Source organism: Nicotiana tabacum, chromosome 5 (genome assembly GCF_000715075.1).
Source record: "Nicotiana tabacum cultivar K326 chromosome 5, ASM71507v2, whole genome shotgun sequence".
NCBI classification, from domain to species: domain Eukaryota; kingdom Viridiplantae; phylum Streptophyta; class Magnoliopsida; order Solanales; family Solanaceae; genus Nicotiana; species Nicotiana tabacum.
Genome location: NC_134084.1, coordinates 9999378 through 10015344, shown reverse-complemented (window position 1 = coordinate 10015344; position 15967 = coordinate 9999378). Strand labels below are relative to the sequence as shown.

The following is a 15967-nucleotide window of genomic DNA, read 5'->3' as shown; positions in this document are numbered from 1 at the left end:
GAGCAAAAGCAGTAAACTTCATTGATTGATAAGATACTACCACAAGGCATAAAAAGAAATAAAACCAATAGAACCATGAGAAAAAAATAGAGAAATCTCACTTGGGTCACTGGTTACAATTGGGCTAGGAAGAATTTAGGACTGAGAAGAACCAGGTTCTTAGTTCTTGGCTTGAAGCAGTTTCAACATATGTTGAAGAATACCACCATTCTTTTCCTTTTAATTTGCAAGCTCACACTTGAGATTGTCTCTCTCATCCTCTACATCAGCCAATTTAGTCTTCAATCGTTCAATCTCAACATCCTTAACTATTTTTTCCCACTATTTAAGTCTATTTGCTCTTTTTGGTAGACATGGTTATTTTAGTCACATCTGAACCCTCTGCCACAACCTTTGTTTCTTGAGAATTCTTTCACTTTTTGGCACTAGGTATGGTTACTTCTACATCTTTATCTTCATCCTCATAAACCAGGTTCATCCCCTCAATCTGGACTACTCCACTTGGCTTACCGGCTTTTTGTTTCGAAGCGATTTTCTTGGCACTCTCAGCTAAGACCTTTTTACATTGGCCTTACTCTATTTCTTCTGGCTCCTTATAGTTCATCCTCTTGTGGGAGGAGTTGCTACAGGGATAGAAGAAGCACTCTTTCTCTTAGTGCCACCCATGCCCTTTTCTACAGTTTTTCTAACTTTGCTCTTCTTCTTTTGATTATAACTATCTGACACCTTTTACAGCAGATTGAGACTTTTGTCTATTTTAGCAAGATAAGGAACTGGTTCATGAAATCGTTTGCTTAACCTAACCAGCCCATTCGTTGCACTTCTATTATCAGAACCATCACATATTTTCTGTGATTCTATTCTCATATTTTCATTCATTATCTCCTCATTATCACTAATCTCTTCACTCCAGACCACCATTGCACATGTTTCTTCATTATAACCAACAAGAGTAGGCGAACTGGATCCAACCACTCTTTCTTCTTCCCTTCCTCTCACATATGCATCAATATCCTCACTCTCATTTTCTTTTTCCTTTTTATTCATTAAGTCCTAATATCCAGAAAGTTGAACAATTTGATATAATTTTGATTGGTTGACTTGGAGTATATGGATTACATTTAGAATTTTCACAATGCATATTAGGTAATCATGGTGCTAAGATTTGAAAAAGTAGTGGAGTTAGTTAGAAATCAGAAAAAAAGAATTGATTTTTTTCAAAGAGTTTGGTAATACTTAACAGATGACTCAAGAACATGATAACATTGCTGAGTCAAAATAAAAGATAATTCTGACGCGCGAACGTGAAAACAAGTATTATTCGGAACATGGCCACCAACATGTAGATGTGAAGTAAGGTCTACGGTATCAAATCTAAATGTGTCTATTTTTCACGTATTTTCATTTAACCATGCCAAATGATTTTTATTCTGATTTCAATTTATAATTGTTATCAATAACGGTTGTGGTGGATTGGTAAGGAGTACTTCATCCTTAACTAGAGGTCTCGAGTTCAAGCTTTAGGTACGAAATCGCCTTTATTAGGGATCATGCTACCCCCAATGTGAGACTTTTCCGCGCGAATCCTGATTTAGTCGGGCCCCAATGTGGGTATCAAACACTGGATGAGAAACAAAAAAATAAAATTAATAATTGTTAAGGTAATATAAGCACTTGTTGTTTACACCAAATCAATGAAGAAGACGTATTTTTCATTCACACATTTATCATTTAACCATGGTTAAGGAATATGTATTCCGACTTCAATTTGCAATTGCTGAGATATCTCTTGGTTTGGTGTAAACATCGAACGCGATTAGGTATTTACCATCAAATTTTCTCATGAAACATGCAGCAAAGTTGAAAAACTTCAAAGAAGCAAAAAAAATATAGAAAAGACTATTAAGAGAATCAATTTCACTATTGTATTTTGAGGTTCTGATTACAAAGAATGTATTGTATTTGCTGTTCTTTCTTATGAACATTGAGCCAACAATAAAAACTTCAAGGACAAATGTGATGAAAAATTCACCAAAAAATCAATTCCCTTGTTCACTTTCCTTACATATCAAGAATAGAAAGAAAATAGAACTAAAAGAATAATTTGAATTGATTGTGTAATAAAAGTTAACTCGAGTGTCTGTCAGAAACAGTCTCTCTACCTCCCCGGGTAGGGGTAAGGTCTGCGGGTTTGTTGTTGTTCTTGTGTAAAAAAAGTTTAAGGGAACTGAAATGAACCTCCAATTTCAGTTGTACCTGCTGGGGGATTGATTGCAACCCAAAGAAGTGAAATGGTGATGGCAATAAGTCCAGACCAGACGAAAACAATCGTTGGCGTTCTTCCTCTTCGTCCCATCAGTCCTTTCGCGAAAGGATAGAGATGCGCCAACACCCAAAAGCTGAAGAAAACGCCACCTAGCAAACGACTCCATTGTGGTATCGTGCTATATATTGTCCGGCTGAAACCAACTGCTATCGCGACCAAGTTTACCATCATGATTGTAATAGGTGGAATCATCAAGGATGTCCATTTGATGATATAGAGATCAGCAAACTCATCGTCGTTTTCATCACCAGCAGATTTCGACGTTAGAGTGAATGAAATCTCTATGCCAGCAACCACTTTTAGCAGCCCCTGAAGTACAGCAGCAAGATGAGCACTTGTCCCTCCGATTAACCAAAATTGCTCATTACGCCACCACTCTTCCAAAGCAATGCCGGACCACTTGATCTCAAGAATAGCAAGCATGCAGAGAGTTAATGAGATGACAAGGAGATACACGAGAAAGGTGATATTAAGGCTCTGGACGATGAATTGACCCGAGAAAAGTGAGAGTGCCGGGAGGAAGCAGTAGACAATCAGGAATATTGAGGTGAAGGGGTAGATGCCAACGTTGAGGTAGGCGATCCGTTGTAAAATCTTCATCTTCGGACTAGCCAGAAACGCATTATTCCTTGAGAAGAAGATTTCGACAGAACCAGTAGCCCATCGTAGGACCTGGTGAAGCCTGTCAGTCAGATTGATTGGTGCAGTGCCGCGGAATGCATCTCTTTTCGTCACACAATATATAGATCTCCAACCCCTATTGTGCATCCTATAACCTGTTACCACATCTTCAGTGACTGAGCCATAAATCCATCCAACTCTGTTTCCCCATTCGGTTTTGTCTTCGTACCAACACGAAATGACACTGATTGCTTCGGCAACAGTGGAAGCATCAAGGAGCTCTCTTGGAATAGTTAGTGCACCAGGAGGTCTTCCGTTCTTTACAGCAGGGTGATCGGCCAGTGGTCTACCTTGGAATTCGGCCACTGGGATCGATTCAACGAGGACATTGGAGTTACCAAATCTTTTAGGAAACAAAGCAAGATCCATTTCCTCATCATCATCACCCATTCTAAGCGCCCTCTTTTCATCAGCGACGCTGGCTTTATTCTTGCGCCGACCAAAGCAACAGCTGCAGCAACCAGGGTGGTAGTCCTTTGCTCGTGGTGGGTCAAAACCATAAAGAGCAATCCTACGGAAGAGGCAACCGGTCCCCACATAAACTGGACCTTGAAGGCCGTCCAGGGCACGCATATTCACATCAAAGAAAACAGTATTGTGATTTGCGTAGCGATCAGAAGGATCAATCCCCTCAAACCGCTGAGGAAATTGGACATAACAAATACGATCCCCTCCTCGGTCCATCATAAAACACATGCCTTCCCTTATTGCTTGTGAGTTGTAGATGTAGTGGTCACAGTCAAGGTTTAGAATAAAAGGGCCATTGGACATGACAGCTGATGCTCGGACCAATGCGTTCATGGCTCCAGCCTTCTTGTTGTGATCATAACCAGGACGCTTCTCACGAGAAACATATACCAGCATGGGGAGCCGAATATCAACTTCTGTAAAATCAATCATACTGCCGTCAGCAGTTGTACCACCGTGCAACGATTCGTCACTTGGAGGTTTTAACATCACCTACAATTAGCAAGGAAACCAAAATGATAAAGCGGTCTAATAATTGTGAATCAAAGACTTTTAAAGGGCAATCTGATGCATAAAGCATCCCGCATTTATGCAGGGTTGGGGAAAGGGTCACACCCTAAAGGGTGTGATGTAGACAGCCTACCCTAACGCAAGCATTAGTGGCTGATTCCACGGCTCAAACCCGTGACCTATAAGTTACATGGAGACAACCTTACCATTTTTCCAACTCCCCTTCGAATAAAAGACATTAGGCAACAAAATCGACAACCCCCCAAACTCTTAAAGACAATGGGATGACAGCGTATTATTAGACGCTGTAAACAAGCATGATCAATACCTGTATGATTCCAGCATGATCACCCTTAGAGTGCTCGGGAGCAGCTGCCATCCAAGTTCCGGGCCAGTGAGTTCCATCTGCCATCCAAGTGGCCTTAGTTATCTTGATGGGTTCCAAAGGTTCGTCACCAGCTCTTTCTCTTTGAAGCTTCAAAGCCTTGATTTCCTCTCGAGCATTATAGGCATCAGAACGCCGACGAATTGAATCAGGAAGGCCATTGATACGAACCTTAAATTCATCGTATTCACGCTTAACACGTCTACGGTCCTTGACAAAATCTTGACGTACTTTGTTCTTGTAAGGGTCTCTCTTCAAGCTGAAGTAACTCTCTGGATTCCTTGGTTCGATATCATGTTTACGACAAAAAGGGACCCAAATGTTAGCAAAACTTGCAGCTTCCGCCATTGCTTCAAAAGTCAAAAGAGCACCTCCATCATCGGATACATAACAAGAAAGTTTTTCCACAGGGTAATCCGTTGCAAGAATAGACAGTATTGTATTTGATGTAACTAGTGGTGGCTCTTTCTCTGGATCTGCTGTAGAAACAAATACATCCATTCCTGGAAGATCAGATTTTCCAGTGGGATTGGCGGGAGACGGAGTTTCAAACTTCTCTTTTAAAACACTGAGATCAGTAGCACGATTGACGGGGCATAACTTTGGAAGCTGGTCGAGTAGCCACGAAAATGCAAACCATATCTCACAGATTATGGACATATACCACAGCCATATAGCATCATTGTTGGGATGACTGACCCTCCATTGAAGAAAAAGTCCGAGTACAACAATACGAATTAAAATCAAAAGCCTGTAAACGAAGAAAATATGACAAGACAGTTTCTCAAACAACTTGAAAAATCAAAAAAATAAGATACTTATCCCACCATCTGAATGTGTATATTCTACATATAAACACATAAACAGAAAAGACATCAATGTCCTTCAATACTATATTAGTAAAGCAATCGCTAACCTAGTAAAAGTTCACTATGCTTTGGACAATCACACTATGTCCAGCGGCAGAGCTGGGGTCTCAAAATATAAAAAAGTAAAAACACGAAGAAAATAAGGGGAGTAAACATATAGTATATACACATAAATATAAAAATTTTAACCTAGCTAAACAGTGAAATGTTTCGGTGACGGGGTGTCAGTAGGACCCCTTAGCACAAGGTGGTTCCGCCACTGGCTATGTCAACCTACAACATAGGAGTATTCAAATGTATTCAACAACGGAAAAATAATTGGATCATGTCTTTCAAACACGGTAAGGGGTAAGCACATTAACAAAAGTTGACAACGTATATGATGAAGTCCCCCTACAAGTTATTCTAGATTGATCAAAGCATACTAGAAGGAAATATTGGTACGTTTAGCTTTAGTCATTGAGTGAAGGCGCAATAGTGAAACATCAGAGAGCAGAGCCAAACAAGTTAAAAGAATAAAGCACTATGCAATTCGATTAAAGTCATTCATTCAATATTAGTGCTTAAAATACATGTAGCAGAGAAGACAAATAAATAGTTGTTGAAACTACTTGGAACTAGAAATTACCGGTATGGGCTGAGAACTGCAGCAGGTATGTTCAGCTTACGTGTAAGTGGCCTCCACGGCTTGTTGAGAAGTTCAGAATGCTCACCAATGTCATCATCTTTCTCATTTCCAAATCCCTCATCCTGTGGCCATATAGCATTCCCATATCCATATGTTCCTTTCGTCTCAAATAACCATCTATTATGATCAAAATCCCCGGTATGACTCCTCATCAACCCCGACTCGCTCCTTACAAGGGCTGACTTATTAGCTGATCTCATCACTGACAACCTCCTATCCATTTTAGACATCCCAACATTTGAAGGTAAAGACAAAGGTTGTCTAGAGGGATCAACATCATTTTCAGTCAAATCAGTGTTCTTGTATGGCTCTTTACAACCGGGACAAATCCCGTCACCAGTTTTCACAGCATCAACATAACAATCTTGGCAAATTTTAAAATCACATTCGCAAGGAAGAATATCTTCACCCCTCCCATCACTCATGACTTTTCCATCACAACCTTGTATAGCGCAAGATGACCCTTTAGTACCAGCCATCTGAGGATGATTGGTTTCCGAGTCAATCACCTTATCCATCATATGTGCACGAGTCGCACTGTTATAACCACCACTAAACAAGGAATTCGACACGTACTGTTCTTCAACCCTCCGTGAAATGGAAGGATCAAAAGGTTGATTATCAGGTGTCGGAGGCATATGCACTGTATAGTTCGCAAACTCAAGAGCGCTAATCTCACTATCCAGGGAGTCCCTAGATAAGTTCACATATCGGCCCGATGAAGTTCTCCTCGCAAAGGTCACACCCGGAGGCTTAGCTTGCTGTGAGTCTGAAGGTTTGAAGGATCTTCCAGCCATTTTGCTATAATTTCTGCAACAAGATTTCACAAGAACCTGAATCTGCACAAAGGCAATGAAGTAAACAGACAAGTTTAGCTAGCTATATATATAGAGACTCATGTACTCTAGATTTCACACACAACAGTTCCATTTGAAACAGCATGAAAAAAGAGCTGGAAAGGGACAAAACAAAGAAAAATCTTCGAATGGAAAGGGAAGCCCATGCACTAAGCTCTCGCTATGCGGAAAGGATCGGACTACAAGGGTCTATCGTATTGCATTTCTGCAAGAGGCTGTTTCCAATAGGACAATTAAAAAAAATTATGACCCAACCCTTTATTTCTCAAACTCTCCAAAAATAATACTGTACCCCCGCCGGATCCTTCATAAATGCAATATTTTTGGAGTATTTTAGAGTCCGAGCAACATAGACCCAACCCTCTTCCTCTTCCTCAGTTTCTCAAGCCATCCATCTTTTTATTTGATTAAAAGATTGCATTTTTCAGTCCAAAACACAAGAAAAAGTTCACATTACAACCAAAATCAGACAAAAAAAAAAGTACCTATAATCTTGATGAGGTACAGCAAGAACAAAGGATCAAGATTTTCCTACACCATCTCCAAGAAAGTCTAAACTTTCCAAAAAAACAATTTTTTTGCCCCAAAACCAAAGAAAGAATGGAAATTCAGATGCTTCTTTCAATACAAACCAAATGATATACATATGAACTATATTGACATGCATAAGTAGTGAGATATGTGACCTCCACTCCTTGTCCAATACATATAAACAACTACAACAAATTTTAACATATAATATTAAACTATCTGCCTACCAAAGGCGTGTAAGAAACATTCAAAGCAAATGCTAATTAAAAAATTCCAGATTCTCAACAACATGCAGCAGCACATACATACATGTATACAAACATTACAAATTTTACAACTGTAACAAAAAAGCTTTAATGGGGTCCCATCAAAATGTTACAACTAGACTTAGTCTATAAATTATCCAATAAACTTAACTATTCTTAATTAAATAGTTAATATTCCACATCAAAATAAATATCCTATATTAACCATCTTTATGACTTGGTATTAGCTATAGGAAAAGAAGAAGAAAACTTTAATTAACAGTTACCAACCTCAGAATTGAAAAAAAAAATGAACCCCAGATGAGAAAGATTCAAACTTTATAAAGAAAATAATTTAAAGACTCGATTTTTGACACCTTCCAATGTAAATAGTAGCAAATAGCAGCCGGCTATTGACACCCAAAAAAAGCAACATCTAAGTATCCATATGTTCCAAGAATACGTCTATATATGTAAGAAATATGTATACATATAATATACTATGTGTGAATGTGTGTGTAAAATATATAGAGTATATTTATATGTGTGTGTGTGTGTGTGTGTGAAGTTAGAAAGGAAAGTGACAGACTGAATAAATGAGTCACCTTTTATGTGACAGGAAAAAGAAACAGTCTTCTTTTTGGTTGTTTGAAAATCTTAAGAAAAATATGGAAATGGAGATTTGATGGATTTTTTTTACCTTACATGTATGTAGTTATTATTATTAAGATTTTATTAGGTAATTTATTTAGAGAAAGAGAATGTGAATTTAATGCTAGCTATAGAAGATGTATGTATAGCTTTTACTGCTGCTTTATTTTCTTGCCGAGTAAGGGGAAGAAATAATATTTTTGAGGGGTAGAGATATAGAAAGCGGAAATATAGGGGATCTAAAAGTAATTTTCGGGAATTTAGGGGGTCGGTCTGAAACACGCTTTACGCGGTGAAATCTTTTTGGTGGGATACTTTCACAATCTTTACAAGTTACAACTGGAACCAGTAAAACGGAGAAAAGTACTAAAAAAACAACAACAACGACAATTACCCAATAAAATCCCACAAAGTGGGGTCTAGAGAGCAATGGCGGCCCTTCCATAAACCAAGTAAAGCAATTACTTTAGGCTCACATTTTTTGGGGCCCTATTTTTTGTTACACCTAATAGGATGTGTATAAGTTTTAAAAAAGATTTTGTGAAATGAAATTTTTTTATTTCTTTCTTTAACAAGTATAGAGAAGAAGGATTTGCAACTGCTATGATTTCTGTCAAGAATATTGCACTTGAAATGAATATCGAACCCGAATTTTGCATGAAACGTGTGATATATAGGAAATAACAATTTGATGAGAATGTTGATAATAAAATTTCAAAATCTTTCGAAGAGTACTTTGGAGTTGATTATTTTATACATAGTAGACAAGACTATTTTTTTCACTTCAAAATAAATTTGAACAATTCGAAGCACATGAAAATATTTTTGGTTTTCTATTTAGCGGTAAAAATTAAGATCATTAGATGATGAAAATTTGAAAAAAATATTGCCTTAATGTTGAATGTTCCTTAAAGCAAAATAATCAATTCGATGTTGATGGTTTAGATTTATTTTTGAGTTAAAAATATTAAGAAAAATAGTATAATTAGAAGATAAAACTTTAATTGATACACTCGGTCAAATAAAAAAATGATTCTTTTTCCAATGTCTATAATACTTATGGAATAATGTTAATAATTCTTGTTTCCGTCGTTTCAGCAAAAAAAATTCAAAACTAAAATTGATAAAATCTCACCTAAGATCAACAATGTCTCAATAAAGGTTAAAAGATTATCTATATTGTCAACTAAAAAAGACTTATTAGAAGTTATTGGTTATAAGAAAATTATAATTTTGTATCTAAGAAACGCTAGAAAAATAGACTTTAAATAAAAAATAAATAATTTTTTTAAAAAAGGTTAAGGCCCCTTATACAAAACTCGTCGGGTCACCCCTGCTGGGGATGGTAACGTGTACGCAGACGTTACCCCTATCCCGATAGGGCAGAGAGGCTGTTTCCGATAGACCCTCGGCTCAAAAAAGAAAAGACAATTCATTAGTAAGTCCAGTAGAAACCGTAATAGTAACAGAAGCATAACAACCAAAAATATGGAAAAAGGTAGAAAATGAAAAAAAAAAAAGAATTTACACTCTTAATGTATATAATAATATAAATCCAACGTGTAAAAAGTCTTAAAAGAAACAATTTACTTGTATATATATTACATACTTATGTTATTTAGATAGGCCCGAATGACCCTTCTCATAATGAGAGTGCATATAATCTTATTCCGGTCTGGTCTGAAATTGAATGAACTTATATAAATCATGGAGTTGACTCGATCATCATATTATAAGTTCATAACCCTAGCTCATTCTCATTTTGAGCAAAATAGATCTAACAATTCTTTGGTTCTAGTTATTAAAAAGGATCTTGAACAGTTGAACTAAAATATAGACCCCCGAGCAAAAAAGGGCTATACTTATTCAAGAGACCTCTTTAATTCAGGTAACTAATTAAGCGCATCTATCTACCAACAAACACAGGTTAGAATGGTAATCTATGCTAGGAGTGCCCCTTACCTTAAACCTCTGTAGTTCACTGTATCCTCAGCAATAGCATCTAAGGGGTCGTTTGGTTGGAAAGAAGTTATTCCAGGATTAATTACCGGAATTAGTTATTTCACCTTTTTATGGGGATAAAAAAATACTACAATCTCGGGATAAGTAATCCCGAGATTAATTATAGTGCAATTTTCTACCAGCCAAACATGGGATAAACTCTTCTTAAATTTAGTCCCGAAATTTAATTATTCCTTATTCCTCGTACTAGACGAGCTCTAAATGTGAAAATATTGTAGTAGAAGCAGAGTAGGTCAAATCGTCGCTGGTATATATGTTGCTTGAATAGATACTAAGGACCCTAAGCCCGAACTCATGCAGGATTCATGAATGTAACATTTGAAGTAAAATTTGAATCAGCACATAATCCATAAATGTTGACAAAAATAATGGTTAGTTATACTTCAACCTAATACTCAATGTTTCACACGTAAAACCAACCGTTCCCTTTACTTGTTCCCTTAATCTGGTCATGAAATCTAGATGTATGACAACTCTTGAAAAAACTCTTTCCTTCCTAATAATTAACTCATATAAGTTTTTTTTGGAGCTAGTATATAGGGTGATTCACACCATTTTTTATTTTATCGGTAAAAGGTCGATGGAATCTTATTTCGTGTTTTTATCAGCTTCTGAGAGAGGTGACACGATTTATATTCTAGATTGAATATAAAAGAGATGTTAATTAATCAAAGATCCAAATAATTATGTGAATATATATATATATATATATATATATATATATATATATATGCAGTTGAAACAATCAGGCAAAGTAAGAGAAATTAGACATAAATATGGTTTAAGAAGGATCCATGTAAATGTATCAAGATCTTTCAACAATGCTCGAAATCAAAATCCAATCGTTGAGTGAATTGTAATTTTTTTTTGTGTGTGTTAGTCGACCTAAAAGTCACACCCTTGCTTTTGGGGTAGAACTCGACCTCTCAACCGTAATTTTTCTTCATCGATTGTCGGGTTTTTACCTGGACGAGCACTAGCAAAGGAGAGCAACCTGGACGAGCATCAGCAAAGGGCGGTGGGAAGCATTGCGTGAGCTTGCAAGTATATCGAGGGCTGCAAATCAACACAGGTTTAGTTCTCGGGAATTGGTACCTCCCGTTCTACTGTTTTCCTTTTGGTGTTAGCTAAATTGATGTTACTTTAGTTCACAATAGTTGAATCATTCAATAGGTGTACAGGTAGTCACTTCTTTCCTTCTAGTTTGATTCGTTGTCCGTGGTGCACTAGCGAGTCTTTTGTAGAGTTGTCGTAGGTGTAGTGGCGGCAGTCTGGGATGATAGATTAAAGGCATGTCCTCAGGTGGGGCAGAGGGAGGGGCAAAGAGTGGGCTCGGGGTCAGGGGGTGGGTCGGGAGGTAGGGGAGGTAGAGTGGGCAAGGGAGCCTATAGGTTGAGAATCGGGTCATGGAACATAGGTTCGCTAACGAGTAAGTCTATAGAGTTGGCGAAGATCCTTCAGAAGAGGAAGATTAATATAGCGTGTGTCCAGGAGACTAGGTGGGTCGGATCGAGGGCGAGAAACGCGGATGGGTATAAGTTGTGGTACTCCGGAGTCGTGAGGGGTAAGAATGGAGTGGGTATCCTAGTAGATAGCCATCTTAGGGAGTCGGTGGTAGAGGTCAGGCGTGTGAATGATAGACTAATGACTATTAAATTGGTGGTGGGTGAGTGTCCTTTAAACGTCGTTAGCGCGTACGCACCGCAAGTAGGTTGTGATGAGGAGATTAAAAGGCGTTTTTGGGAAGGGTTAGATGACATTGTTCGTAGTATTCCGCCTTCCGAGAGGTTATTCATAGGAGGGGATTTCAATGGTCATATTGGGTCGTCGGCAGGTGGTTATACTGAGGTGCATGGCGGCTTTGGTTTCGGGGAACGAAACGGAGGGGGCATATCACTGCTGGATTTTGCCAAGGCATTCGATCTAGTGATTGCAAACTCGAGTTTTCCGAAGCGAGAGGAGCATTTGGTTACTTACCAAAGTTCGGTGGCGAAGACTCAAATTGACTATCTCCTCCTAAGGAGATGCGACAGAAGGTTGTGCGAGGATTGCAAAGTTATCCCAGGTGAGACCCTTGCAACGCAACATAGGCTCTTGGTGATGGACGTTAGTATTATGATAAGAAGGAAACAGAGGTCAGTACGAGGCTGCCCGAGGATTAGGTGGGGCGCCTTGACTAAGGTTAAAGCCCAGGAGTTGGAAGGAAGGTTGTCGGCAATGGGAGCTTGGAGAAGTAGTGGGGACGCAAACACTATGTGGTCGACGACGGCGGACTATATAAGGAAGGCGGCAAGAGAGGTGTTAGGGGTATCTTCAGGCCGCACTTGTGGTCACAAAGGAGACTGGTGGTGGAATGCAGTTGTACAAGGTAAAGTGGAAGCGAAGAAGGTGGCTTACCTGCGGTTAGTGGGGAGCACTGGAGAGGAGGAGAAGAGAGCGAACATTGCAAGATATAAGGTAGCTAGGAAGGAGGCAAAGATGGCAGTGACGGAGGCAAAGACGGCAGCTTTTGCTCGTTTGTATGAGGAACTAGGGAACAAAGGCGGGGAGAAGAAGTTACTCCGACTCGCTAAGGTGAGAGAGAGGACGGCTCGGGATTTGGACCAAGTGAGGTGCATAAAAGATGAGGACGGCAAAGTTTTGTTGGGGGATGACCAGATAAAGAGGAGATGGCAGACCTACTTTCATAAGCTTCTAAATGAGGAAGGGGATCAGGATATTGTACTAGGTGAATTGAGGAACGCCGACAGCCCCCATGAACTAAGTGATTATCGGGACATTGAGGTCGATGAGGTCATGGAGGCAATGCGTAAGATGAGAAGGGGCAGAGCTACCGGACCAGATGAAATTCCGGTTGAGCTTTGGAGGTGTGTGGGTAGAGCAGGCGTGGAATGGCTTATTAAGTTGCTTAATGTGATATCCAAGACTAATAGGATGCCCGAAGAGTGGAGGTGGAGTACTATGGTCCCGTTGTATAAGAACAAAGGCGATATCCAGATCTGTAACAACTATAGGGGTATTAAATTACTAAGTCATACCATGAAAGTCTGGGAGAGAGTGGTAGAAATGAGAGTGCGAAGGACGGTGTCTATTTCAGACAACCAGTTCGGGTTCATGCCGGGGCGATCTACCACAGAAGCTATCCACCTTATTAGGAGGACGATGGAACAATACAGGGATAAGAAGAAGGATCTCCACATGGTGTTTATCGATCTAGAGAAAGCGTACGACAAGGTTCCTAGGGAGGTCTTATGGAGATGCTTAGAGGCTAAAGGGGTCCCGATTGCCTACATTAGGGCGATTAAGGACATGTATGATGGAGCTAAGACTCGGGTTAGGACAGCAGGAGGCGATTCAGATTATTTTCCGATTATTACAGGATTGCATCAAGGGTCTGCGTTCAGCCCTTTCCTATTTGCCCTGGTGATGGATGCTATAACACATCATATTCAGGGGGAGGTGCCATGGTGCATGCTATTTGCTGATGACATAGTTCTAATCGACGAGACACGACGCGGCGTCAGCGAGAGGTTAGAGGTTTGGAGACACACCCTTGAGTCCAAAGGTTTCAGGTTGAGCAGGACGAAGACGGAATACCTTGAGTGCAAATTTGGGGCAGAGCCGACGGAAGCGGGAGTGGAAGTGAGGCTTGATTCTCAAGTCATCCCTAAGAGGGGTAGTTTCAAGTACCTGGGGTCGTTTATTCAGGGGTCCGGGGAGATCGACGAGGATGTCACACACCGTATAGGGGTGGGGTGGATGAAATGGAGGTTAGCGACGGGAGTCCTGTGTGACAAGAAAGTGCCACTGTTACTGAAAGGTAAATTTTATAGGGCAGTGGTTAGGCCTGCTATGTTGTATGGGACCGAGTGTTGGCCGGTGAAGATCTCACACATCCAGAGGATGAAAGTTGCAGAGATGAGGATGTTGAGGTGGATGTGCGGGCATACAAGGAAGGATAAGATTAGAAATGAAGATATTCGAGAGAAGGTGGGTGTGGCCCCCATGGAGGACAAGATGCGGGAAGCAAGACTCAGATGGTTCGGGCACATTCAGAGGAGGAACACTGATGCACCGGTGAGAAGGTGTGAACGACTGGCAGTGGTGGGTACGAGGAGAGGTAGGGGGAGACCTAAGAAGTATTGGGGAGAGGTGATCAGGCAGGATATGACGCGACTTAGGGTTACTGAGGACACGGCCCTAAACAGGGAATTGTGGAGATCGAGCATTAAGGTGGTAGGTTAGGGAAATTGTGATGTCTTTGTTACAGCGCACTAGAGTGAGACTAGCCAGTTAGGAAGTAGTCTTAGGATGCTATTGATCAACTACTGATGATGGGCTTTATCTCCTGTGTATTAATACCTTACATCTTTCTCGTATTTCCTATATCTCTTATATTGTTGTTACTTTGTTTTTATGGTATTTATGTTATGTTATGGATTTTATGGTACTTTATGTTGTTTTATTATGAGTCTATTGATAGTACTAATATAGTGTCTCTTGTTGCCTCTTTGAGCCGAGGGTCTCCTGGAAACAGCCTCTCTGCCCCTCGGGGTAGAGGTAAGGTCTGCGTACATATTACCCTCCCCAGACTCCACTTGTGGGATTACACTGGGTTGTTGTTGTTGTTGTTGTTGTTGTTGATTGTCGGGTTTTTACTAAGTAGTGGATGTCTTTGATGCTTTGATTTTCGTTGGAAAGGGTAAGGGTTCCAAACTTAGCGGGAGCATCTTTTTCTAACTTCCCAAAAAGTATCGTTCAACTGGTAGTATAGCTATCATTTCTTCTAAAACTTGAGAATTTGATTCCATCCCAAGCACATTGATAAAACAAAAAAAAATAGTAGGATTTGCAGCTCTATTTTGATTAAAAGAGACGGTTAAATATAAAATGTCAAGTTCTTAAGGGAAAATATGTCACAGGTACATATATATAACATGAAAAAATGCTAACGTCAAGCTCTTGTAGCTCAGTTGGTTAGAGCACCCGTTTAGTAAGCGGGAGGTCTTGAGTTCAACTCTCAACAAGAGCATAAGCATTTTAAATGTGCAATTTTGTCTGTTAAATTTTATTTTTTATCTCCTTTTTGTATGGCTTTTCTAAACTGTTACATAAGCTTTTTAAGCATTCTTTTTTTTTACTAAACTAAAAAATATATTAGTAATAGTTGAAAAGTTAGTCAAAACAGGCTGGATTAAATAGTAAGTCACTATAGTAAAATTCAAACTCTTGAAATTGAGGTGCAAACTAAGGTCACCTCAAAACTACGGTTATTTCTATTTTATAACACTCATATTCATTTTTAGTTTGTTGTCAAAAGAACGACATAATTGTATAGCTGAAAAATTCTTTAACTTCAAACTTTTACCTCTAATAACGGAATATTATTCGTGTTTAAAGACTACAAGTTTTCTAATGATACAGTTAAGATACATCAAATGTTTTTTTCCTTAATCTTCGTAGCAATGCAAATACAATAACAATAACAACAATAATAAATCCAGTATAATTTCAAAAATATATTGGATATCAGAGGCGGACCCAGGATTTTGAGCATCACGAGGGCACCACTTTAAAAATAAAATTATAAAAATTATGCATTGTAGGAGCTTAGATTTGAACCTGGGTCATCAAGAGAGTGAAGGTACTTTAAGCACTTCTACAAACTAGCTCCTCTATCCAGATTTTATTATTTAGATAAGGTACACGCGCAACGCGCGTAACATAAGATTAG

General features: G+C 39.2%; 1 protein-coding gene and 1 non-coding gene across 3 annotated transcripts; one reads left to right on the top strand and one right to left on the bottom strand.

Moving 5' to 3' along the window:
* Positions 1 to 1923: 1923 nt before the first annotated feature.
* LOC107809962 (cellulose synthase-like protein D3) lies at positions 1924 to 8037 on the bottom strand. 2 transcript variants are annotated; one of them, XM_075253329.1, is made up of 4 exons: positions 7852 to 8037; positions 5868 to 6766; positions 4314 to 5121; positions 1924 to 3967 (listed from the first exon to the last, which is right to left on the bottom strand). In XM_075253329.1, the coding sequence occupies exons 2-4, from the start codon at positions 6722 to 6724 to the stop codon at positions 2219 to 2221; spliced, it is 3414 nt and encodes a 1137-aa protein (XP_075109430.1). In that variant the 5' UTR covers positions 6725 to 6766; positions 7852 to 8037; the 3' UTR covers positions 1924 to 2218. The 2 variants fall into 2 exon arrangements, with proteins under 2 accessions (XP_075109430.1, XP_016490156.1); XM_016634670.2 differs by lacking the exon at positions 7852 to 8037 and adding an exon at positions 7270 to 7709.
* Positions 8038 to 15191: 7154 nt separating this feature from the next.
* Positions 15192 to 15265, top strand: TRNAT-AGU (transfer RNA threonine (anticodon AGU)). Its single transcript has one exon. It is a non-coding gene; the product is annotated as a tRNA-Thr (tRNA).
* Positions 15266 to 15967: the final 702 nt, after the last annotated feature.